This window comes from Mycteria americana, chromosome 3 (genome assembly GCF_035582795.1).
Source record: "Mycteria americana isolate JAX WOST 10 ecotype Jacksonville Zoo and Gardens chromosome 3, USCA_MyAme_1.0, whole genome shotgun sequence".
Lineage (NCBI taxonomy): Eukaryota > Metazoa > Chordata > Aves > Ciconiiformes > Ciconiidae > Mycteria > Mycteria americana.
The window spans coordinates 6,895,889-6,922,825 of NC_134367.1; the positions used below are offsets into that span (position 1 = coordinate 6,895,889).

General features: G+C 39.2%; 1 protein-coding gene across 1 annotated transcript in view; it reads right to left on the reverse strand.

Annotated features, from left to right (window-relative positions):
- The window catches only part of RCAN2 (regulator of calcineurin 2), a 90,868-nt gene that overhangs the window by 53,204 nt on the left and 10,727 nt on the right, over positions 1-26,937 (reverse strand). The window contains exon 2 of the mRNA XM_075497758.1: positions 24,767-24,993. Within this exon, the coding sequence (XP_075353873.1) occupies positions 24,767-24,991 (225 nt within the window). The 5' untranslated portion in view covers positions 24,992-24,993. The remainder of the gene's footprint in view (positions 1-24,766; positions 24,994-26,937) is intronic.

Genomic DNA, 26,937 nt, shown 5'->3' on the forward strand with positions numbered 1-26,937 from the left:
GAGCAGGTTGCTCAAGGTCATGCCCAGTCAGGTTTTGAATATTTCCAAAGATTGAGAGTCCACAGTCTCTCCAGGAAAGCTGTGCTAACACTTGATCACCTTAAAATAAAAAACTTTTTTATTATTATTATAAACATTGTTTCAATATTTAAATTAAATTTCTTTTTTTCACTTTGTGCCCACTGCTGCTTTTCTTTTCACTGAACACCACCGAGAACAGCCTGGATGGCTTCATCTTCTTCACCCCATCAGGTATTTATCCACAATGATAAAATCCCCCTGAGCCTTCTCTTCTCCAGGCTGAACTGTCCCAGCTCTCTCAGCCTCTCCTTACACGACACTCAAGTCTCTGAATCACCTTCATGGCCCTTTGCTAGACTCTTCCAGTATGTCTGTCTATCTGGTACTGGAGAGCCCAGGACTCTAGTTCTAGAACACAGCACTCAGATGGGTCTCACCAGGGCTAAGCAGAGGGAAAGGATCACCTCCCTCACCTGCTGGCACCACTCTCCTGAATACTGCCCAGAGTGTCTTTGATCTTCATCACCAGCATGCACTGCTGGCTCATGTTCAACTCAGTGCCCACCAGCACTTCAGGGCCATTTCTGCCAAGCCATTTTCCAGCCAGTCTCCAACACAGCTTGGTGCATGGGGCGGTTCCTCCCCAGGGGAAGGACTTGGTATTTCCCTTTGCTGAACTTCATGAGGTCCTGTTGGCCCTTTTCTCCAGCCTGTTAAGGTCCCTCTTAATGGCAGCACAATCATCTGGTCTGTCAGCCACTCCTCCTGATTTTGTATTGTCTTCAAAACTTGCTGAGGGTGCACTCGCTCCCATCATCCAAGTCATTAATGAAGATGCTACACAGTACTGGCCCTAGTAGCAACCCCTGAGGTGCATCACCAATGACTGACCTCCATCTGGACTTTGTGCTGCTGATCACGACCCATTTAGCCCAGCAGTTGAGCCAATTTTCAATCCACCACTCTCTACTCATCTAGTACCTACTACATTAGTTTGCATATGAGTATGTTACAGGGGACAGGGTTAAAAGCCTTATTAAAATCAAGATAGACATCATGTACTGCTCTCCCCTCATCCATTGAGCTAGTCACTTCAGCACAGACCACCGTCAGGTTGGTCAAGCATGACTTCCCACATATTTAACATTTTACACTATAATTCAAGGAATGAACCAAAACCCATTTTTAACCTTCTTTTTTTGCCCCCATTAGTTGCCTTTCTGTCCCCTCTGCTTTTTATTCTGTCTCTCCATGTCTGAAATCCAACTAAACATATCCTAGCACAATAACTTATTTGCAGATGGCTGTTCAGTAGCTCCACAATACAGATATGCACAGATAGACTATAATCCATAGTAATGGGATATTCATTTGTATAACAAAAATGTATTTTTCTTTTAAAATGTTTGAGAGACTTTACATGACTAACAATCATGCTAGTATGGCCCCAGGCATTCTTTATTATTCTGTTTTAAGTCTCCCCAAGCAGGTGAGAAAAATCTCAACTTCAATACATTTCACATACACAACTGCATTTTGTGGGTGCATCTATATTTGCATTTAGTTCAGATCAGGATTGTGCTTTTGAAGCAGGCCTCTTGACAACCCCCACCTATCACACTTTGTTTTACACCAGTGATCAGGCTGCATATGCAAATTGGATTTCTTTGGACAAAACTGAAGTGGAAAAGGCACTCCAGGAGCATGATGAGCAAGTCCAGAGGACTTAAAGTAGATTAAAGAGTAGTCTGAAGTACCACATCCCCCCCACACACACACATAACACACATACAACTATTTTCCTCTACAGACCCACCCCTGCTTTGCTATCCTGCTCTCTAATGCAGACACAGCCAATGAACACCTTCAAGGTCTCAGTCCAGAGACAGTTTCATTTAGCAGAGACTGTCAGAATGTAAGAACTGAAGCACACAGTACTTAGCCACTATCATGGGAAAAAATAAAATTTTATCAACAATGCAAAAAAGATTAGGTTGGTGTCGGAACAATGCTAACCATTTTCCATCTCTTCAGTCATGCAGGAAGGAATGTGAAGAATGAGATCTTCTGATCTGCAATAACAACAATGCACAGAAGGGCGAGGAAGCAGTCTAAATAAAAGCATGATTTTAAGAAGGCTGCAACCAACCATCCTCCATCTATGGCAGTTTATATGCAAGGAAGCTCTACACTTGCCAATTAGACACAAAAAGACTAATACCAGACATATCTAGTGAATCAGTTTTCTAAAGCAGATTTGCCACAGTGTTCACATGTAAAGATTTAAGTATTAGCTTTGTAAAGCCAATAATAAGAGAACCATGGCACAAAGAAATTACTGACTTTGCTGATTGATCTTCAGAAGTCAAAGAGCAGACAAATACCCACGTACATAAAGCCACGTTACTTTCTAGGATACACCAATAAAGTGCCATATAAGTGTATGTCTTATAGGACAGTAGAATAGTCCAGGTTGAAAAGGACCTCTGGAGATCATCTAGTGCAATCTCCTTCCTAATCAAGGCAGGGAGAGCTTCAAAGTTAAATCAGATTGCTGAGGGCCTTGTTCAGTCAAGTTAAAAAAAAAATCTTCAAGGATGGAGGTTTCTCAGCCTCCTTCAGCAGCTTGATTCAGTGCTTACCCACTGTGAAAACTGTTTTTCCTTATATCCAGTTGGAATTTCCCACATCGCAACTTACATTTGCTGCCTTCTGCCCTTTCATTGTGCACCTTGCGAGAAGAATCACGCTGTCGCGTTTCTACAGACACTCATTTGGTGGTAGAGGACAACTAGATCCCTCCTGAGTCTTAGTCTTCTCTTCTTTAGACTGCACAAACCCAGCCCCCACAGACAGCCTCTCCATGTGTTACATGCTCCTTCAATGCCTCTCTCCAGACCCTCTCCAGTTTGTCTAGATCTTTTTTGTACAGGGAAACCCAAAACAGGACACACTATTCCAGACACTGCTTCATAAGTTGTGGCAGGTGCACTCACCCTGATAGAGACCGGGACTTTAACATAGTGGCTGCTGATTCTTTTCGCACCCTCACGCCCTTACTGTGACTGTTGTCATGTACACCACCAGCAGTAGACGAGGAACTGGCATAGCCATATATGACCACAGGTCAGATTCAGCCAGGGTGTAAATGGAGCCCTGCCAGAGGGCAAATGGAGTCAGTCGTCCTCAGAGCAGCAGGTCAGCAGTCAGGGACTCTCCCCTTGGGTTGGGATGCCACTCACAGTAACCCCCCAGGGTTGACAGCCCTTGCCTTATTAGGCAAGTGATTGCACATCTTGGGTCATAGTTCTAAAGCTTAGGAATTCCTAAGTCAGCTGTGTAGTATTGATTTCCGTTGGCATCCTGAACCTGTGGTTTATTAATGTTTGTCAGAGTACCAAAACACTGATTAGAATAAATCTTATTTTTGGTTTCATCACCTGCCTAATTTGACTTTGTGCACCTCCGCAACACAAGTAAATAAAATAAATCACTTCCTTCAAGCTGCTGGCTCTGCTCTTGCTGATGTAGCACATCATGCAGTTAGCTGTGACTGAAGAGTAGAATTTGAACATTTTAAAATACAGAAGTCTCACAGTGAGAAAATAGAAACGAAACAGTTGGAACCAAATTTACCTGTCTACTGTGTCCTAACAGATAGAAGGGTTACCCTTCAAGTGGCTTTCCGCCCAGCAATAAAGTGGCTTCCTGCACTGCAGGAAGCTCAGTACGTTGCCCCCCTGGTTCCCCGGGAAGTCTCTTTCCAATCTCTCTGCAGCTTGTGCTTCTGCTCCCAGCTCTTCCCAAAACTCTGTTGCACTGCAGGTTTCTTCCTCTCTTAACGTTTCTCCCCTCCTACTTTGCGTTCTGGAAGCCTGTCTTTCCTAGTGCTCAGTTGCCTCCAAAGAAGAAATAACATCTCTTTGACTGTCCAGCAGCTCAGGTTTCAGGGTCCAGTAGCTCACCAAAGGCAAACTGAGTTTTCTCTGTAGGCCAGTCCCAGCCATTAAAAAACAAAACCAAACCACACATACAACAAATAACATGCTAACACTATGCATTCAAATATAATGCAAATATCACCTGTTTCATAAGCACTTTAAAGAGCTTTGAGTAAGACCAACTTATCAAAATCCTTACCCAATGATTTCATTTGTAAGCAGAGGAAGTATGGGCTGTATGAACAGACTGTTAAAATAGGCTGAAAATGGGCTGAACTGACAGGCTGAAACACTAAAAATCAAGTGCTCAACATCCATTTGGCAACAAGTAACAAGCAGAATATCGTAAGGGTCCGTATCAGGGCAGACACTGTTCAGTATCTTCCTAAGCACTCTGGACAACAAGTCAAATTGCAAATTTGCTGAAAGTGCACATGCTAGTAAAACAGAGAGTAAAATAAGGGGTAAACTCTTAAGGTGAAGCTTGGGACATCCTGATTGGACCTTAGAGAAAAATTTCTTCACCTGAAGGATAATGCAGCACAGACACCATATACCCAAAGAAGTTGTGGAGTTTCATGGAGGTTTTCAAGAGCTGATGAAAAAGTCACAGCTGACTTTGTCTAGTGTTGGCAGCAGTCCTACTTTCAGCAAGAGTTTGGACCAGATGGCCTCCAGAGATCCCTTCCTACCAATGTTTCTATGATTCTGTGAAGATACAATACAGGAACTCAATGCTCAGGATAGCAATGATAATTGGGGGAACACTCCCAGGAAGAACAAAGTGTATGTTGAACTAAGTGATCACCAAATAAAATGCTTGCCATTCTGCTCAGGTAAACTGACACTTGTTACCACTCTCAAACTCAACAAGGAATTTGTTAGTTTCTGACCTTCTTATTACAGGTTCTTAATTATTATTTGCATGAGGAAAAGGAGGGAGGTCTGCTTGCTTGTAGACTCAAAAAAACTCAAGTAGAGAGAAGTCAAATTCTCAATATGGTAATAATACAATATTTGTATTATTACATTTGTAATAATTGTAGATAATACAATTATTGTATTATTACAATCAGATTGTAATAATACAATCTTTGCCTTGCCAAGAGCTTAGAAAAGACTCCCTTGCTTTTGTCTGACAATTCTCTGTCAAGCTGACTCATTGACTGTGACCTAAATATCACTGTAAGTACATTTAAATACCTCACTACATTTACCCAAACTTCAAATTACAGTGTAATTCATCACAGTGGCTTCTAAGTATACAAAGCCATCTTTTTACCTAGTCGGCCTATAGCCTATTCCAGTATTGCCAACAGAAATAAGATGTATATAGGATTGAATTCCAGTTAGAGCAACTTGTTTTGCAAATAAAACACCAACTTTGCAATAACAAGTTACCTCTCTACCTAAAAAATATTCAATGACATCTCCTGTATGCTGATCTATATTTGTCCAAGTTTCTTGTACTCCATTTTAGTTGCCTGGACTGCTCCAGTAACTTGTCTGTTTGAAGTCTAGCAAGCAGACTTTCCACTGGCTTGCTTGAAGTTACCCGACTTTTCTGCTAGCCCAAGAAAATCACAGTTAGCTTCCATATCAGAATTATTTTTCTGAAGCATGCACACACACACTGCCCACATGCATATGTACATGCAACGCAGAAAAAAAAGCAGTCAAACTGGTAAGAAGATTTGTTATCTGCTCTTACATACTCAGAATATAGAAAAAGTAATTGTTGCACTCAGTTTATGTAAATATATTAAGCTAATTCCTTCTACACACAGTAAAACCATTTTTAAATACTATCTTAGAGCAGGAAGTTCGTGATTAAATGATCTGGCTTAGCATTCACTGAAATGGCTTAGCATTCACTGGAAAGTCAAAGTTGTATAAATATGAAATGATATCACAAAGATCACTTAAGATATTATAGAGGGACATGAGTCGTATCTACCCAAAAAAATGGCATCCCTAGGGTTTTATTACTCATTTTGGTCGTGTTTATTCCTCTAGGGTCTAGCACATTGTTTTAGGTGCTGTACTAACAAGCATCACAGTCCTAAAGCACTTAGTATACAGTGTAAGTTACAGATAAGGGAAGTAAATCATCATGTGAAACAATGAAATGATCAGAAAATAAGACATTAGCTTGGTATTTGTAACTTTCTAGCTGATAAATTAGGAGAAAGTTTTTCTGTTGGTAAAACTAATATGCTAAGAGGGCATAAACTTCTAAAAGCTTCATGCAACAGACTACTGCTACTGGAGAAAAAACTGTTGTTCAGTATGAATAGGGGGATCAAATTTAACTCCCAGTAAAGAATTACACAAAAGCAAAAAATATTTTCCCCCCCCAAGTAACTACAATTCATATGAACTGCAAAAGACAGAATTTGATATCAAGAACTTACATCCTTCTTTAAGAAAATGCTCTCATGTAGGAAGTAGTGCAGTGTCAATGGATTAATGATAACCCCAAATGAGGTTTATTTTTTTTTCCTCCCAGGCCAATGTACAAAACAGAGTAAGTTTATGAAAACAATTTCTCTACAGCATCTGTAAAGTGAATATATCCCAAACAGCATGCTCATCTAGGGGTCTTTTATGTCACTCAGCACTAGAGTTAAATGAGCACGCCATGGAAGGAATTAAAAATGGCAGAACTTACCATCTTCTGACACACATAAGTAAAATCCAATAATCATGTCAAAGAGATCAGTCCTTCTGTTTACAACACTTGAAAAAAATATACCTTTTTTTTATGTTTAATGCATTTAAACTACTGATGTATTCAAATATTTTAGGAAGCATTCTCTTCATTTACTTAACTATCTTTATGCATTAGATAGTATCTGTATCCATTAGTTACCAATTAGCTCTGTTAAGTATTTCTGTGTTTGTCGGGAGGACATCCCCCCTCCCCCATAAAGATCAGAATACCAAAGATTTCTCCCCACCTCCCTAAACAGTCAAGTGGAGAGGACAGAAGCAATATATTCTTAAATTAGAAGATACAAAGATAAAACTAGAATATTTTATCAAGTTATTTTTAACAAAAACAGTCTCCTTACCAAAGCTGAGCTATGGACAGCACAAGTACTCAATCTTCCCATTTTGTTCAAAACATACTGTAAATTTATTTAAATGAATTTACTACTGCAGGTTTTACCTGATCCCATTCATCTAAGCCAGACTGAAACTTTATCCATCTTATGCATTACCTTGCTTCCCAAGTAATCCTATATATTTCAGTAGGGCTTTGCCAAATAAAACAACAAATATGCATACACATGGGTCAGATTTTAATCACCTGAATGCAACAGGATTTCCCCTCCTTTTCTTTTAAAACAAACAAAAAAAGTGGTCAGGGGCTACTTGTAACAGCAAGGCATGTTAAGTGCCTTAAGTAATTCTCACAATACATTTATCCTAACAACATCCCTGCTACAGTAGGTGGGATAGTAATGGAGCCCTCCGATACACATATAAAGCAGCCTGGTCAGGTCAGAAAGATAAATCTGTGAACACAATTTGGGTCCCCAAGTCCAAAACAGGTCTGTAATCATTCGCTTATGCTTCCTCTCCACAGCATGGATTCCAAACTATGCACTAAGGATTTTTCATTTAATATGTATCTTGGATCATTTCCTTTGTAGGTGGAGGTACAAATATCCTTGTGTCAGCTGGTATGAAGAAGAGAACTTGAACAATCCATAGATAAACAGGCTGATGGAGGCAAACACTGACAGGGAATAGATGGGGGTTAGACAAAAAAAACAACCAACCAAGAAATAGAAACAGATATTTGAAGGCTATTTTACCTACGTAGTCCTATTTTTTTGGTTTGGGGTTTTTTTTTTTGTTTCTTTTTTTGTTTTGTTTGGGGTTTTTTTCCAAATCATGGTGAGGGTAGTTGAGAGAGTAAGTGGAATCATACCTGAATACAATATTATGATTTTAATTACTGGCATATATCAAGTGGAAAATGTAAGGTACCAGTAAGCAGCAGAAGTGTAAAGAAAAAGCTCCCATGTTTCCTTTCCGAGCTTTTAAAAAGGTCCTTATCCCCACCTTCTGGTGAGTCTATTTAGACAGATGAGAGATTCCAACTGTGAAAAAGGAAAACATCCTAAAAGTTAGATAAAAGCTCACATTTACAGTATCAATGTTGAGAAGCAGCTAGCTTCCCTCACAAAAATAAGCTACTATCTTTTTCTTAGGCTGCACAGAACCTACTGCAGTAGACCAAAACTACTTTAAACACAGCAGTGTAGCCATGTTCATGGGGCAAAAAGCAAAAGAAATTTAAGCTTCCAGTTTCAAGGGCGGAGGATTGACCTTTCTTGTTGTAAATAACATGCCCATTAGTGACACTTTTAGGAGTACAGGAAGACTGCAAAACTAAGTCTCCAGGAACAGGATTTGCATTTGTTCAAAGTGCCTTTTTTTTTTTTTTTGTGCCTCAGGCTTCTTTTTTTGTAATTCAAGTTTTCACGCATGGATTTCCACCACCGCTCCCCATAGGCCAGATTCTAAACCCTTTCAACACATTCTAGACCTCTTTTTCCAGGCATTGTCCCACCTGTTTAAAAGGAAATCAGCTACAAAATACCAGCCATTCATCTCAAGTTAGAAGAACAAGACCTTTTTCTAAGCACTGAAAATTTGTTAACCTAAAGTTCAACTATGTAACCCAGTATCAAGTGCTTGTCTAAAAACTCTCACACTTCTAGATTCCATTTACTATTATCAGTACAGCAGTGAAGCTATTTCATCATAAGTTAGCTAGCACAGTAGGAGACCCATAAACTCTTGAATAAATATCCAAGTACAAAGTGCATGTATATATATATACACACACACACACAGAGATGAAACACTGGATATTTAAAAACACATTAGGATTCTGAGCTCAGACGACAATTAAGAAGTATTGAAAGCAATTTATTAATGTAAAGCACTGAGAAGCAATCGGTTTCCTGTGGTGCTTATATCAATACTTGCTTTTTGGAAGACTGCCTTCAGCACTGCAGAGCACTTAAATTTCAGTTGCATAAAATATTCTGTTCAAATCTTGCAGATAATTCCTACTCAGCCTCAGTTCAACTGCAATGTACAAGTTGGTAGTGTTTTAATTCAGAGTTTGAGTGACTGTATAAACTGTCTGAAATTTTATATAACTCAAGTTTCATGTATCCATCAAACATATCATGGTAATGCACACCAATAATTCAAACAAGCTTTTAAAAAATAGATTCTCTTCTAGAAGTATGTTCTAGTTAAGTAATTTGAAAATTAGAACCTACATCATGAAATGACAGACAGAATATGCACACAGCAGCACCCTCTGATTTTATAGCCTGCAAGAAGCAAGACTGTGATCCAGAGGAAAGCAAACAGCAAGAGGAAAAAAGCAAAGGCAAAGGAACTGTATTAATTCCCATTTCAGATGTTTAATCTTTCTGACAAAGTAGGCAGACATCTATCTCAAGTATTTAGGAGGAAGCCATGATGAGAACTCCATAGGTTTTTTTGTTTAGTCAAAATGGGTTTCAGTAGAAAACCTAAGGTAATCAAGAACGAAATTCTTTGGGGGAAAAAAATACTAGTTTCATTATAATTCAACCATGTAATTTTAAAGACAGACTGCATGCTCCTTTGAACTGAAGTCAAAGCAGGAAAGCCAGCCTCAAGTTCTGTGAAAAAAATCAAAAAAGCTGGAAAATGAACCTTTGTTCTTGTATCCCAAGCACATACCTTCACAGCACTTCTATATTAGTGTTTCAGTGACCCCATTTTTGGGTTAAAGGCTTCCGAATGTTTTGCTTTTGTCCTTACAAGGAAAAAAAATCTGGAATTTTAACTGTTTTGCTAGATGCAAATAAGGCTGTGTAGGAAATACAGGAGTCTTGATTGTATCATTCCAAGGTTTGCAACTATTATTTTCCTCTGTAGATACTATATTTTCTACAGTGGTTTGGAAGATCAGGTAACAGGAACAAACAATGTTTATAAACTTCTCTCACCCTCCACACTTCTCATTTACCTGCACTTTCAAGTTCAACCCATTACTGCTTGTCACATGTGGGTTCAGACACTAGCAAAGCACCTGCAGCACATCACCTCTGGATTTGATGTTCATCAAGGTTGAAGTTGCACTACTTTCCATCAGGATCTGCCTTTGCATTCTGCTTTCAGCAATATTGAGTCTCTAGAGCACCCCTTGATTTACACTAGGGTCCTATAAAGAAGGTGCACCCAACCTTTGATTTTGCACAACTCTCCAAAAAGTGTTCTTTGTCCCCCACTAGATACTTTTAGAATTACTGTCCCTGTTTCATATGCAATACTTCCATGAGTAACTAGCCTAAGCCCTGACCATATGTTCAACCATGTGATCCCAAGATATCACATGAGAAATCTCCAGTTAATCCAGCAGGCTTAGACTGGTATCAGGACACTAGAGCTACTTCTACATGACAAAAGTTAAGTGGTGTCAAGGCCCATTCCCAAGTTGTGAGGCCAACTGTCGGGGAGTAGCAAGAGCAAAGCTGCTCTAGGAATGAGGATTAGCTGGAAGCTGAAGGCAACCACAGTGCAGGCAGTGCCCTCACAGACCAGGGCCTATCTGGCAGCATCTGAACAGGGTGGGCTGAGCCGGGTGCTGATCACAGCAACCATCAACAGCCCTGGCCACAGAAAGCAATGGAAACAAGTCCAGGTCTATCCAGGGAATCAGAAGGAGAAAGAGATGGGCCCAGAGCCAAAACTAGAAATGCTGCAACGTAAGTCCAAGGCTACAGTGTGGGTCCAAGGACAGGACTTAAGACAGGTAGACCTATGTAATTTTTCAGGACAGGAATGAAGACACCATCCTGAACTTAAATGGAGCTCCTGGACCAATAAGCAGAAGGTGAGGCTGCTCACAGTAACCAAAGCCTGTTGGTACACTTGGGGCCCTGACACAAACGGCCATGTGCTGGCCACATCTATGCTATTAAGTGATAATTAAATTATTTCAAGGAAACTGTTAACTCTTAGCTTCTGATATGGCTACTGGGAATGATCCCTGGGACCATGCAGACTCCCAAACTATGCCTGGAAATTGTTAGGGAAAGTACTATTTGTCCTCAGCCAAAAGAGTGTCATGGACCATTTTAACAATTCAGTTGAAAACTTTATCTCACATTATAGTGCTGGAACCCTTGCCAGAAGACTATTTGATTTACAGCAGCAACACAGCCCAAGACTATAGCATTAGATAGTATGCTTTCATGCTTATTAGGATTGAATTTCTCCTCAGTAGATACTTGCTGACATTCAGTTGAGTGACTCAAAGCAATACATCAATTTAGGTTTTAAAGAAAACTATGACAAGCAAGACAAAACAAAAGTTTCCCTTTAAAACCAATTTAATAAATAGGCTATAAACTACTCTAGGGTCTAGCTAAACTGTACTCCTCCAGTTTGCCCCTTCTCTCAGCTTTGTTACTAGATCAGGTATAGCCAACTATTTATACCACCTTGCCTGGTAGCACTGCCTTTATGTTTGCCGAGGACAACAGAATCTATTTTACCAGGTTTGCAAGCAAGCACAATAAAGAAGTTATTTCAGTCTCACTTCCTAGCTATTTACAGGACACCATAGATGGAAATGTAACAAGCGGAATGAGGAAAGAGTTCAGAAATGCAAAAAAGTTGAAAAGTGCATGGCTAGAAGCTGAGTTCAGACAATGCGCCACAATACACTGCAAAAATTAAGATCTAGGTTCACCGTAAGCAAGAACACTGCAAACACTACTGATAGTAGTAATAGTTACTCTGTAAAACTATTTTGCAGGGCTGAAATGAAACTCAAATACATTTAGAGTGAACATTGTTGTTCATATTGCACAAAACCAGCAAGGATTAAAAATTATATTTTGTATTTAATATTTGAGTGGCAAAGTATTTAAAACTACATTCCTTAACATATCTTTCCTTCTTCCCACAGCTGAAGAGCTATGTGGTACATGAAGGAGTCAGCAGATGGCACCCACGGCACTTGATACAACCAGAGCACACACATTCTGATGTCCTTTAGTTCATACACAGTGGATTATTCACAGAAAGTGTGGGGTTTTTCTGTACCAGCCAGGGTTTTCCTTTATGCAGTCTAAATAGTCTAAGTGGGTATAAATTAAGTTTATCTTCACTGTCAAGGTGACTTGCTGCATGATTATTAGGTGCAAGGAAAGATCAGAACAAAGTGGAACAGTGCTTTTCACTTTCATAATTTTAATCTCAAATTCCACAATATTGGTGTTTTTACCCAGTTTTTAGAAGTGATGCATCTGTGTGAGAATACCAGTTTCAAATACTCTTCCTCACCCCACTCTACACACACCTAAGATACGACCTCAAGAAAAAAAAGAAAAAAAAACCCACAAACCACCCGCATACATATGGCAATTCAGGTGTACCATAAAGCTCAAAAACACAGAAGGCATTAACAAGAATCTAAAGTTTTCCTAAAAATCAATATCACAGAATACTGTCACAACCCATGTTTTATAGGTCTAGGGTTAATAGCAGGCCATACGCTACAAGAACATGGATAAAGGACAGCTGAAGGTCCTTCAAAAGCAAAGTAAGGGAGGGAGGGCATTAACTGCTAATGCAGAAGTAGAAGAAAAAGCAGGGTAGGTACCAAATATTTCAAGGAGATCAGCCTATCCAGAAACTGTATACCGCATATTTGTGGTACATATAAAACACACAAAATCCTAAAGCAGTCACTGGCCTCACATGACTTCCACCTTACAAAGAATTTTCTGAGAATCCAGTATCTGTTAGTGTTTGTGTTCAGACTCCACCCCCCCTTCAGAGATACTACCAGAAAGTAGTTGGTGGTCATTTTTTCCACATTGGAATAATTCTCAAAGTGCAGATCTGTGCAAGACCTCCTAACAGGAAAAAAAACAAGAGAACGAATGGGCTGGAAAAATAAGGATTGTACTGGGAATGGAAGATACGATAAAAAAAATCTCATCTTATTTTGTAATATATTCAGTAAAGGTATTGGTAAGGCATACATCCATCTCTTTCTGGTTTAAGACTCTGACAAATATCAGATAAGGATTTAATTCTTAGACCCAAAGTAAATACATGAAATGCAGATACATAGTTTGGACAAGCTATTTTAAATAGTTGTTTTCTTGTCACTACATAACGTCAATCTGATCATACATTTTAGATCAACAGAAAGACTACAGTGCAATAGGGTTTTGAATAGATAATCTGAACTATGCTTCAGGAGGTGTCAGTTACCTCCACAAAAATTTCTCAAGATTTAAATACATACGCAGGACACACTACATTTGCTATATGTAGTTCAAAACAGCAGGGAGTCAGAAAAGCTTCAGTTTCAAAACTGTACAGGTGATAGATTACGGGATTCAGTAATTAATAAAACAATTGATTTGGGAAAGACTTATTAAAAGGTATCAGCTTTATTATTTAAATCATTTGAAACTGGAATATAAAAAAGGAAGACAGATTATCTTCCTAAGAAACACTCCTGTACCATTTGTGCTATGTGTTTCTCCCTCTAACTACAAGACAAACAGGAGCAATTAGAATGCTCATATCAGCAGCTGTATTACAGAGCACACAGCAGATATAATGGACACTATGTTTAAAGAAACACCTGAAATGAATTGGTCATAGTAACAAGGAAGATTTGTAGTTACAGATACAAGAGATAAGGGGATTTACAAAAGGACATGGGAAGGAAGGACAGCATAACACCATTCTGTGAGACATTTCTGCAATTCCTGTTGACAGAAGCAAACTTTAAAGGAATTTGGAACTGTCCATGACCAAAACCTTTAAGTCAGATGGTGAGAAGCAGCCACGCACATTTATTCAGAGGAATAGGATCGCTAGCAGATAAGAACAGAATGGGACTAGAAGTTATTCATTTAAGTATATGCCATTATATAACCTGAATTTTCTCTTTGCTTGTTAAACAGATGTTCTTGGGAGAATCCACCCAAAAGCTTTGCAATGGCAAGAATGTGAAAGCAACCAGTGTCAAAAGAAAGCAAACTTGCTAATGTATATTAAACACATTTGAATGTTTGATATGGCACAGGAGCCAGCCTCTGGATCAGGGCCTGCACTGTCTCAGTGCTCTCAGTTTGTATATGGCCCTGTCCCAGGAACTGAAGGAAAACCGAATAAAAATAACTCGTTTCCAAACTGGCAGAAGGCTGATCTAGATAGCCCTGTGGCTTGATGCAACACGGTCCCAGCCATGTGAAATACCCATTCCCTTCACTTCAACATTGGTGGTATTTCAGCCTGAGTGAACTGACCGTATTTTTAGTCAGGGATACCATGGACTCCAGCTGTTAAACAAACAAACAAAAAAAACCAAACACGAAAAGCTTTCAACAAGAAATATCTTGAGAAATAGATAAACAATCCCCATTCAGAAGAGTCATGAAGAATAAAAACAGGAGACATGCATTGACAGACTTTATCATGGCTTTTAGAAGTCAGCCCCATGGTGCACACCAGTCTGTTATTGAGGCCTTAAACAGGGTCAGCTCCCACTCAGTGAGGGGCTGGTACCTCATTTCCTCAGCATCTGATAAAGTTCTCAGTTTTGTTCTTCCCTTGTAAGCCAGCCACACACTGGAAACATAGGGATGAAACTATCAGGTTTCTCCACAATTCTAGTTCCAGTAACATTAAATGCAAAATTTCTAAATGATTGCATGCAGCCGTCTTACAATGTCTTTATGCTTTTTAGACTAACTGCAAAACCACTTAAAGACAAAACATACTGATTTGAATCCACCCTGCTGCAGTGTAATAGATGCCTTCATTACTCTCTTGCCAGGGATACTGTAATTTCTTTTTTCCATCCTACTGTCATCTTAACTTCCAGCTCATTAGTCTCTATCACATGGAAAAGGTTTCTCCTATCCCTCTGAGGCATACACATTACATCTACCATACCTCCAATGCCTCTGCTTCTGTATTAAGTCTCAAAGCCCAGTACAGAAGCCAAGTAATTTAAGCAGGGTAAAGTGTCCATAAAATGCAATGAAATTAGAGCAAAAGAATGTACAGTTAAAAGTAATCAATCACATTAAAGCAAGAAAATAAAAAGGTACAGGATACATTATTTTTAAAATCATTCACACCCCCATACTACACAGGAAACTAAGAATTTGAAGAACAAACTCCTCAGCTGACAGAATGGTATAGTTTATCAGCGGATCTGTTGCCTGAGGATGGGATCTGAGAACACAGCCGCGGAGAAATCCTTGCAGTATTGCAGCAAATGCTAAAACTGCCATCAGCCACAAAGAAGCATGAATTTATCTGGCACAGAAGAAAACATGTTTTCAAATGCACAGAAGTAATTGATAATTCCTTTCACCTTGATTCAACTCTGAATATGATCTCTCACCTTTGTGCTCAAATCTATCACAGAACTTGTCTTAACTAATGCCACAGTCTTAAAGTTGCTGTCTCTCCCCTCTATTCTGTTAACTGAAATCACCTTCCAGTATCCCTCATTTTCTAAGAGTATCCCTCATTTTCATTCCTTTTCAAGCATTACTTTTTTCCTACCTCTATTAAGCATTATCTATTAATTACATTAAACTCTGGTGCAGTGTTCTTAACATATATTTTGTATGAAACATTTGAGAAATTCCCTTAAATAACTGGTAATTAGAGTTGCACATTTACTGTTTTGAATGTGATTAAGCCTGAATGTAGCTTCTGTAAATACAATGTCTTTCTGCATTGGTAATGAAGGCTGACCTTCGTTTAGAAGCCTTTTCCTTGGGCCAGAAAGCTGATACCAGAACTTGTGGATGGATTAGGACCTCTGATGGTATTAAAATAAGGAACAGCTGCTGCCATAACCACATTAGAATGGCTTTACTGCAGTTTTTGATTACTATCAGCTTGAAAAACAGTATTTTTGTTGACTTCAGAATGACAGTTTGCTGGAGGGAGAAGGGCAAAACTGTGTGATTATTAGAAGATAAGAACGACTTAGTGGAACAAACCAAAGACTTTTCTATAGACTACATAAAGGTAGCTCTTTCCTTTGAACGATGTAGCTCTTGCTTGTGTCAGCAGATACCGGAAGGGTTGACTTCTTGCTTTAATACGCACTGTACCAACATCAAAGTTTCAATTTGATGCAAGGAAGTTCCTGTAGAAATCAATGCTGTGGTTTATTTCAAGTGTGACCTGGTGTCTACCTTCTTGGCTTTATATTGCTTTACAAAAACATGCCACACCTTAGGTTGCCAGACAAGAAAAAAAAAAAAAAGCACAAAAACACCCAGGAGTAACACTGGTCAAGAATAGCAAGTGTCACCAGTTACAATAAATCAAACCCTCTCAAATTTGGTAAATAGGAAGTGGCATAAAATTGCATGGAGAGATTGCTGCTAGGTTCTCTTGCTTACCATCCCAGAAAGCAACATATCCTGCTATCATCCCAGCAAAAAAGGCTTGGTATTCCATGTACACGCAGTCACACTCTCAAATATTTTCAAGCAGGATAACCAGAAGGAAAAAACCACCAACCACCAAACTTCTCTGTTAGCAGAAGTCCTCGGTTGAACTCCACATCCCAGCTAACACTGGTAGCGAGTTCAGAGGAAAGGCATACTACCCTCAGTGTTCCAGGCCAGATCTCGACTTCCTCAAAGATCAAAAGGCATTTGAGTCCAGGAATTTAGTTCAACCTATTACAGGAGACAGACAACTGCAAAGTGGAACCTTAATCTAAATTTATACAGTGTTTAGGGATATCTAAATCAGACCTACCCACAGTTTATCCTACAACATCCATTGTGCTAGAGAAAGAAGTAATTAACAGAACCATTCTTTACTGGCTTACAGATAAGACCTTGCAATTCCCTCTGGCTCCCAGAGCCTGTTTTCTCATGCCACAACAGAAGATCCTCATAAACCTTAGCATGGATTTACCAACACCTTTGTTAAAATGTCTCATTCAAAGCTCTGTATATTTTAGCAGAGCTGACAAGAAAATTATATTCCTGTACAAAAAATTTGAAATACTTACCCTGAATGGTCCTTTCCTGGGAAAGATTTCCCACCTACCCTGGTTTCTTGAGATAATGTGTTCCCTCTAGACTGCAGAGCAGAGCATGACCACAGAAAGCCAACACTACAATTTTTCCATAGTTGCTCTTAAGGAGAAAAGTACATTTCCAAATTTAAAAAGCAGACAGTAACTGCTGTCCTGTGTGTTCTGGAAAGAACATTAATCAGTTTATTTTTGTAATTTACAAACAACTAGTTAGATGCTTTGAAGCACTACTCCAAGTTTCAGCTGCAACAAATGCAGGCCTACCTTTAATCCAGTTGGTCTTTTGCCAGGCACGTTCTCCCATCAAAACAAGGGCATTTGTGCTATCAAGCACCCCGTGGACGGATGGGAAAATAACCCCAAATACTGTAAAAATTATTAGACAGCATCCACATTACAGACAGTGGCGTTTCAGGCCAAGAAATACTTGTTACTTTTTTAAGCAACAAAAAAACCTCAACAAACCAACCAAACAAACAAAAAAAAAACCAACACATTTTCAGAGCAGGAATTGAACATTGATTGAATTGAGGAATATTTGGACCTTGGCAATTCCTGGATGCCAACAGGATAATCGTGGCCAAGTATACCTTCTACTTGCATGGGATGAAGTGGGCATATGCACAGATTCAACTTGACCATACTGTTACAACTGTACAATCTCAGTATGCCCTTTGTGTTTCTTCAAAGGCTATCAAATCATAAAGCTTATGCATTTTTCCAGAAAGACAGTAGAAATGCTGAAGCCTTTCAGTAACAGCCAGAACCAGCTAAGAGGGAAGACAGAAGGAATGCCTAAACCAGACTAGACTAATGATTCCTTACAGTTCCATTAGAAATTCTGCAGATCACCTCAGACAAAGTTAGTGTCAGACCCTATATACACACATAAATACATGAGCTCCCTTTAGTACCCTCAGCAAGTTGTCTTAACAGCAACAAGAGCAACCTTAAATAATCCTTATATATACACATATATATGTATTAAAACTCTGAATACGCAAACCACACCAATCAGAACTAATTCATTTTCTTCCCCTGAACCAGAATGAACACTCACTAAATCCCAAATGTCAGTGAAGGTTAACTTCAGTACTGCCCTTTCTCAAGTAAAACCTCAGCACCTTACTGTTACTGTGGTTCTACAGTCCTAGGTAGTTCCAGACACTCATATGCTTTGTGGATCTTAGTGCCAGTCATGTTTAGATAGTTCATGTGATACAGTATGTCCGACTTCATGAACGGACTGCTTTTGTTATCTGACCTCCTCAACATAACTCACAACTGACCTGCGAGTAAAGCACAGAAATGACAGCTATACAGAGGAGCTGTTATGCCAGCATCCCATTCCATGTGTCAGTACATACTTGACTGACAAGGTCCAGCAGCTATACCATAGAAAGTAAACTATGGTAGGTTTATGAATGACAAACATCAACAGCTCTTTTAGGTTGTAGAGAGGACTTATATAATAGGGCTGAAAAAGTTGGAATTATCACTCCAGCGGTCAGATGGGATCTCCAATGCAGAGCATGAAAGTTCATAGGTGTTTTCAGCTGAGATACTGTATTGCACTGATATGGTTCACAAAGTATTTGAAATGAGTTACAGAATAAATGCCATGGAAAATGCATTTTTTTAGACTGCATACTCCTCAGAGCAAGAAGAGCTTCCTATAGAGCTTTATTTCAGTGCCTCCATGATCATACAGAAAAGTAGTTCTTAGATGTCTGTAAACCACCACCCAGGGAAGAGTGCAAGACAGGATTCCCAGAGGGCAGCTATGATTCATGAGCGCTGAAGGACACTGCTCCCGCAGCCTTACTTTGCAAGCTCTCTGCATCTCATAAAATAAAAATACATATACAGCGTATAGTAAAGAAACACTTCAGTTTTTACAAAATGACAGGGAATAACATTCATCCCATTTATAGAGCAGAACAAAACAAAGTAGGTAGAGATTCCACAGCACAAGGCACAGTCTGCTTCAAGTGGCAGTTTCTGATAATGTTATCGTATTAACAGACAACAACCTTAAAAGGTAGAAAAACTGAAAGTAAAACAAAGCAACAGCAAGTGTACCAGGAAGGCAGAATGAAGCCTGCATTCCTTTCCAGCCTTGGAGCAGTGACTTCATCTTTGCTAGGGTGACCTTCCACTGAGTCCAGGCTTGAATACTAATATTAGACTAAAAAGAAGTGTGCCACTCTCTAAATATAATGATGACTCAACACCTAGGGGCTTCAGTGATGTAATATGACCAAAGAGGTTCTGACTTCACAATCTAAATTTTTTAAAATTAAGTCAAAAGGAACAGATCTTCCCCCACAGAAACAAAGCCTGCCTCCTCGAGCATCTTCTTGAATTAGCCTGTAGGAAAGGGGAACCAAAGAAACATTTCATACATGGCAGCAGACACACTGTCTCCACTTTGTTTAAAATGAGCACTGAACAGACACATTTCAATTATGTGCTTCAGAGTCAAAGCATCTGTAGAAAGTTTCAGTTCCAGAATTAACATATAAAAGTTAAAGACAACACAGCAGCCCACTGAACAGTTTGGTGTCTTTTACTGCACCTTAAAAATAAAAATAGCAGCATGTGCTTTGTTGAGAAAGCTGAATGCAAGTACAAAGGAAAAAAACTTTCCAAGTAAGGCTACAGAGTTCTCTTAAAGCATCATCCTTGGACAAATATTCCAGCATTCACCTGAGGTAGCCTTAAATCTTTTTCAAGGCCCAAGCTTAATATTACATCTTAAAAAAAAAAAAAAAACCAAACAGTCAAAGGAAGTCTAACAGAGGCTTCTGTAGTAAAAGCAAGTAGTCATCCAATATATGTAAATAAAGTTGTAATGTGAAAGAATCCCTCATAAAAATAGTAACTGTTTTCATAATAAAGTCTTTCCATTAAAGGAGGATTATCTTTTCCGTTGACTTGTTAGTTCAACTTCTTTTCTCCTCCCTTGCCCATGCCAGCTCCATTAAGCTCACGGTTCAGGAAACACATTTTTAATCACCTTTGTTCCCCAATCTTGCATTCACACACTGACCCTCCTCACCAGAAGAATTACGATACACTTCAACAATCATTCACAGAATCACAGACTGGTGGAGGTTGGAAGGGACCTCTAGAGGCCATCTTGTCCAACTCCCCCCCCACCCCCAGCAGGGCCACCTAGAGCCAGCTGCCCAGGACCACATCCAGATGGCTTTTGAATACCTTGGTGGAGGGAGACTGCACCATGTCCCTGGGCAACCTGTGCCAGTGCTCAGTCACTCTCACAGTAAAAAAGTATTTCCTCATGTTCAGAGGGAGCCTCCTGTATTTCAGTTTGTGCCCATTGCCTCTGGTCCTGTCACTGGACACCACTGAAAAGAGTCTGGCTCTGTCTTCTTTGCACCCTCAGTTAATACACACTGGTAAGATCCCCAAGCCTTCTCTTCTCCAGGCTAAACGGTCCCAGCTCTCTCAGCCTTTCTTCATAGGAGAGGTGCTCCAGTTCCTTCATCATCTTAGTGGCCCTTCACTGAACTCTCTCCAGTATGTCTATGTCTTCCTTGTACTGGGAAGTCCAGAACTGGACACATGTTTTGTCACTGTATTTTCTCATGCAGAAATAATAGTAATATCCCTGATTGGTTTGAATTACATTGGCAAGAAAAAGCACTTAATGGTCTTTGGCTATCATTTCCTAGGCAGCTCCACCATAACTAAAATGCTCAGAAACTGATTAATCATTCTTTATCTGAAATACAGCTATCAATTTTAATAGGTGCTCCTTCCAAATTGAGCCAAAATAGTGGAAAAAGAGAGGAGCATACAGCCTCCAAACAGCTCGAGGAAATACATCCTTCCCTCACATAAGCATATTCTAATAGTGACAGTTTTGTGTAAGCATCTCCTGAAGCATTACAGCATCTGAAGAAACCATCTTAAAAGACGAAGATGCTTCACTTTGACAGCGTGCTCACCAGTTTCAGCCTGAAGGAAATTACACAGTGACGTTACAGAAAGGATGGTTTTACAAAACAGTAATATATGCATAACAAAAGCACAACAAAAGGGTTACTATCCGGAAAGCCTGAGGGCTACGTGTAGCAATTAACTGTGAAAATACACACATATTCACCCTTAGGAGTAATCAGAGTCATGCCCTTTGGTTTGCCATAACAATTGCTTTATCAGGAAAGATAAAAGGAGCAGCACCTCTCATTCAGTCACACTGCCAGCCAAAAATAACAGTCTCAGTTTTGCCATATCTTGCTCATGTAAGTAGTCCATCAGTTTTTCCAAGAGACATGTGGCAAATCCCAGGGTTTAAGAGTAATTCTATTTTTAGCTTCTTTACAATAAGACTTCCATGACCCAACCAAGTCAGTGCTGTACACTCCAAAACAAAAAAATCTGCCCCTACCATTAACAGGTTATATGCCAAAACAAATTATCAGAACACAGGACAGTGATAGGAACACAGCTGAATGGGATTCCAGCTTTGCAACAGGCCTGTTGAATGATCTACTTCTCCACACCTTTGTTCTTCCTTAAAAACTAAAGAGCTCAGTATTTTCTAATCACACTGTACATTCTTTACAATCTCATTTTCTGTATGAAGGAGCAGGCTGTCCATGATGAGAGTGGAGATAAGCAAAACCATCTCCCTTCAGTTGTAACAAGTTGTTAGTGCATTGAAGCTGCTAAGCCATCCTGTGCAAATCCTTAAATGCCCATATTATCGACCCAGCTATCCAGGGCATTCTCCTGACTTAAGTAGAGATTTCTTTCCAAGAACACAGGTCTGAAAGGTAGGGAAATATTTTTTTGACCAGATGCTCTGCTACTGTAACAACATCAGATTCCTGTAGCTAGTACTAGTCTATATTCCCCCTTTCTTCTGCCAGTGTTTAAGATCACACAGTCACTCCTGAGCAGCTTCCTTTAAGCCAGATGGCAACACTGGTCTTCAGATCCCAGGGCCCACAACTCTTCAGGCTAACTCTGTCTATGTTGAGACCTTAGGGTGCCAGCCAGGGGAAGACTCAAGCCTGGCCTGATAGTTTCTTTGTCTGTAAAGGGCACGGCCTTCAGCTGCAAGAATTCCTCATCTTCAGAAAATGAAAGTCCAAACTCAGGCTCCCTACAGATGTCATCATCACTCTTGGTAGGCAACACAGAATCCTTTCTAAGCAGTGCTGTACAGGCACATGATATTGGTGAAAGGGTATATCTGATACAGGACGCAGCAAGAACAGACAAAGCAAATCAGCTTATCCACAGTGCAGGTGTATGTGCAGCTAAGTGTTCCCTCGGGGTTGCTGCAAGCCAGTACTCAAGCACAAACTGGAATTTATGCTACATCGGATACAAAGTAATTAAATGCCTTCAAATTAAAACAAAAATATTTAAGGCGCTTGCTTTTAAAACCCATCTTTAACGAGTATATTGCTTAGATATTTGTGTTAAAAGTTTGAACTTGACAGTTCAGCGTCTTAGACACTTCAGATAATGCAACTTTAAAGCTGTCAGCGTGAATTCTTTGCATTAATACTGTTGCATGCCAGAGCCACTCATAAGTTTGTATATTTAAACATCATTTATGGAGCAAGTTCACACACCAGATCAAAACAACCATTTACAATGACAGGTTTCTCTGGCTTTCTTTACTAGCTAACTTGTAACTTCCAAACCAATCATACCTCCATTTTCCTCCTAAAAGTGTAGGTCAGGAGTAAAAGTCAAAGATACATTGTAAAAACTTTACTTTCTGTAGAATGGATAACACAATGAAACTACTATAGATATAACCATTACGGTAGCATGTTCTTTAAAAAGTTTAGTGTATCACTACATATACATTGGATCAATATATAATTGAAGATATGATTGTTAGTAGTATTTATTAATTGTGATTGTGCGTGATTTTAAACTTTAGCTTAGTAACTTGACAATGTTTTATATTGAATTCATGTGTGCTCTTATCCTGCAGCAACAGTTAATAATAGAAAGGATTACGGGTATTAATCAACTGGGAACACAAGTACATGTTCTACAGGAATAATAAAAATCATAGTCAGCTCCCCAGGTTCTTGGATTTAATGAGAAATCTGAAGGTAATCCCATCTAGTTAAATACAGACTTACGGGAGTAACTACTTACCTGCAAACAGAGATGTTCAATCCATGTCATTGACAGACAGTTTACAGACATGCACATGGAACAGAATATCCACCTCCACAACCCAGCTGCTATTCTTAAGACCCATCCTTAAGTCCTGCAAGTCTTTGGGGATTGCTATCCCACATACTTACATAATCACCCATTCCATTTTCTAACTAAGCCATCAGCTAAATACTAGTTCTCAAAAGGAAAACCTCAAGAGCAAGTGGGGATAGAATCTCTGCAGGATGAAGAGAGATTCTCTAGTTCTAGGCAGGCTTCCGTTTTCTTCGTTTAAAACTGGACTTCCAGACCCCTTCAACTTTAGTGAAGTTCACTACCAGATGGTTATAAAATTCCACAAAATGGCACAACATAGATGCAAGACGCTTATTAGCAAAAAGACTTAAATACAATAAAATGGTACACTGTTTTCCAAGACTGCAGTTTAGAGTGTAGAATTTTATTTATATATAATATGATAGTTTTGTTTAGTGCTGTGGTATGAACTTTTCTTTTAATCTGTATTACTCAAACATACACAAGACATTACAGAAGACAAAGATGTCTAAAAAATTAAACCCAAACAATTCCACTTGTGCAGCCTCAACAGATAACCACTTTCAGTACCTTTAACAGGAAGCCTGTATCCTCAGAAGGCTTGTTTTATTTCCCTTTCATCTGGTAATTTCCCCACTAAAGACCCTTTGTCCATCCTGGCCAGCTTTGGCCCCAGTGAATCTGTAGTTTTATCTGGATACCTCATCAGCCATTTCCAGCCAATATCCACTTTACCACTGCCAGCTTGTTTCCGAATTCAAAATTCTGGACAAGGCACTCAAGTAGCCTCAGATGTGCCTGTAACAATTAGTCTAGACTAATCTCATCAGACAATAAAGCCCCAAGCTATCAGTTTTACGTTCCTGACATCTCCATCAGGAATAATACTAGGCTGAGAAACAGGAACTGAACGCTTCCTGCAAAAGTTTAATTTTTTTTTTTATTTATTTTAAGAGGATATTGTTTTCAGCCATTCTGTTTCAGACTAATTGCAGAGTTAAAATTATTCTTACGCAGTTCCTCTTGTCTTGGTTCTCACTATTATTCATTTTACATTTTCCAGATACAATAGTATTTCAGATAACTTAAAATACAAGAAAGGCAGCCTCCCATCACAGTGGTATGTGATCAGCAAATGAGAGAAACTTTCACATATTTAACTTTGCCACCCCCATCATGACTGCAACTATGGTTGCTATGAGGACATGTACCCACATCTCAGTATCCTGCAAATCTGAACAAAATTAAAACATTTTTGTTCACTGTAGTTGACAAAAAGGCTTTTAAGCTCTTGAAATAAACATCACGGCAGAGTGTTGTTGCCACCTTAGAAAACTCATTTGTGATCCAGTTTCTTTGTACCAGACAGATTAAACTGTTTCACTGAAAGGCAATAAACACAAACAAAAGGCATATGTTTCTTACATGGAAAATATGGAAACTGACACTGTACCTTACTGTCCTCATCTTCAAACACAGACTGGTGAACATTACAAGCAAAGAGAGAATTCGGGAGATCGTTGAAGTCAATTATTTCATGAAAATCTTCCTCTGCAAAACATCTCTTTAAATCGTTGTCTCCATTTATAGAGTAGAGTAAGAACTGTCCTCCATCCTCTGGGACGCAGCCATAGTGACTGAGGCCTCGCATTCCAAAGAAGTATGAGTCTCCCCTCATCCCTGGCAGCATGGAGAAGAGAGACACAGTTACACTACACTTTTAAAAATACCACATACACAACCCAGAAATTCTTAGTTTGGGGGCTTAGTTTGTAGAAAGTATATTTCACACTATTTTAAGGCAACAATTGACCTCTGAAACAGGGTACTAAGGCTAGTTTCACCAAGGCTCAAATAGGGACTTTGCTTTAGTTTCATTTATTAGCATGGAAAAGACCTAACCATATCAACACAAGCTGCTGAACACAACCAGAAGCAAGGCATTACTTAAGTGCCCCTTGCCCCAAAAGAAAATACTATGTTGTATTTGGGTTTAAGAGAGTCATATTTGTAACTGGGAAGGCAGGCTGGTGCTTCTGAGCTTGCAGTTGGCTTAGAGAGAAAGTATAATGCACTGGATAAGAAGAAAATGAAAATAACTTTGAAAATTATACCAGGCGTCAACTCAAGGAGAAAAAAGAAAAACAGAGACCCTGTTGGAAAGTAGCATGAACACATAATCATCAAAAAACAGTACAACTAAGACATCACTATTACAAAGAATAAAGCCAATTTTTTCTACAGTTTAAGGACAGAACATACCCTATTTTTCCATGCCCATTAGCAATTTCTTTGTTTGCATCTTAATCACATTAGGAAGCAAATAAAAAAAGTGAATGCAAGAGTGGACTCAAGAGATGATTCTCACCACCTTTTAGGAAGATCCTGCTGACTTCAAAGCCTTTACCCCAAATCCATCAGCATAGAAAGACAATTTTAAGACACACTGAAGGACACAGAAGTAACAAGCCCATACATCAAACAGTATTCCTACTGTCGATACAAGAGTAAACTTCATACCAGCCAAGCAGAGTAAGTAAAGGTCCAATTAATTATCAGTGTGTTCACTAGTATAAATTCAGGTATTTATCATGGCTAGCGTAGACAATCCTTAGTACAGGTGTAGTAGACATCAACCTGTAATCCCTATAGAGCTCCAGTAAGCTGACTAGAAGCTACGCAGAGGAGTAATTAATTCTGTTATATTTGTTTCTTTCAATAACAATATGCAATCATTGGCTGCTTTTTCTCCTCATAACATAAGGAGTTAGAGAGTTACATAAACAGAGTGCTCATCTGTTTCAGATTTGCCCTTGCTCTATTACGTACTTGCTATTCTCTATAAATAGTTGTAAATATTAGTTCAAATTCACTATTTAGGACTAGTGTCCAAAATTAAACCCTATGGGCTTATTTAGATGTAATCTCAGTAAAGCAAAGCTAAATTATGGACCTAATTTGCCAGGCCTGTGCCTTTCATATAACCTCATTTCTGCTACAGCTCTGAAATGACATTTGACCGATGACAGAGCACATCATTCCATAACCTTATGTTATAGAAATGTCAATAATTGTTATTGCTGAAGTCTCAGGGCTAATGACAGAAGTCCTCAAGAAAACAAACTAAAGCCATGCTCAAAAGTATCAGTTTGGAGCACTGAGTCCATGCTTACCACACTCAGATCACGTGATAGAGACGGATTGATTAGCCAATATTAGTCAGAACTAAGGGTGGAAGGGGCCTGCAGAGGTCACCTAGTCTGAACTGCAAGGTCAGACCAGAAAAATTCAGGACCTTGTCCAGAGGTAAATGTTGTACAGCAATACCACTCATAGTGCATACAATGACCTGTGGAGAGCTGGTAGGTCACAGGATCTTAGCCATCTTCCTTTTCCAGGTACTAAAACACATTACATAGCTAAAAACAGAATAGTTTCCTAGCCCTGTATTCTATACATGTAATTTATGAGGGAGGGGTTTAAAACAAACAAGGATGCAGTGTTGTAAGGAAGCAGGTGTAACATGAAAGCCTAAGGCCAATTACCTCTTTTTTACTGCGTCAACCTGACAACGGGTTTTCAGACTATCAAATACACACTAGTATTTTCCTCAACTCTGACATT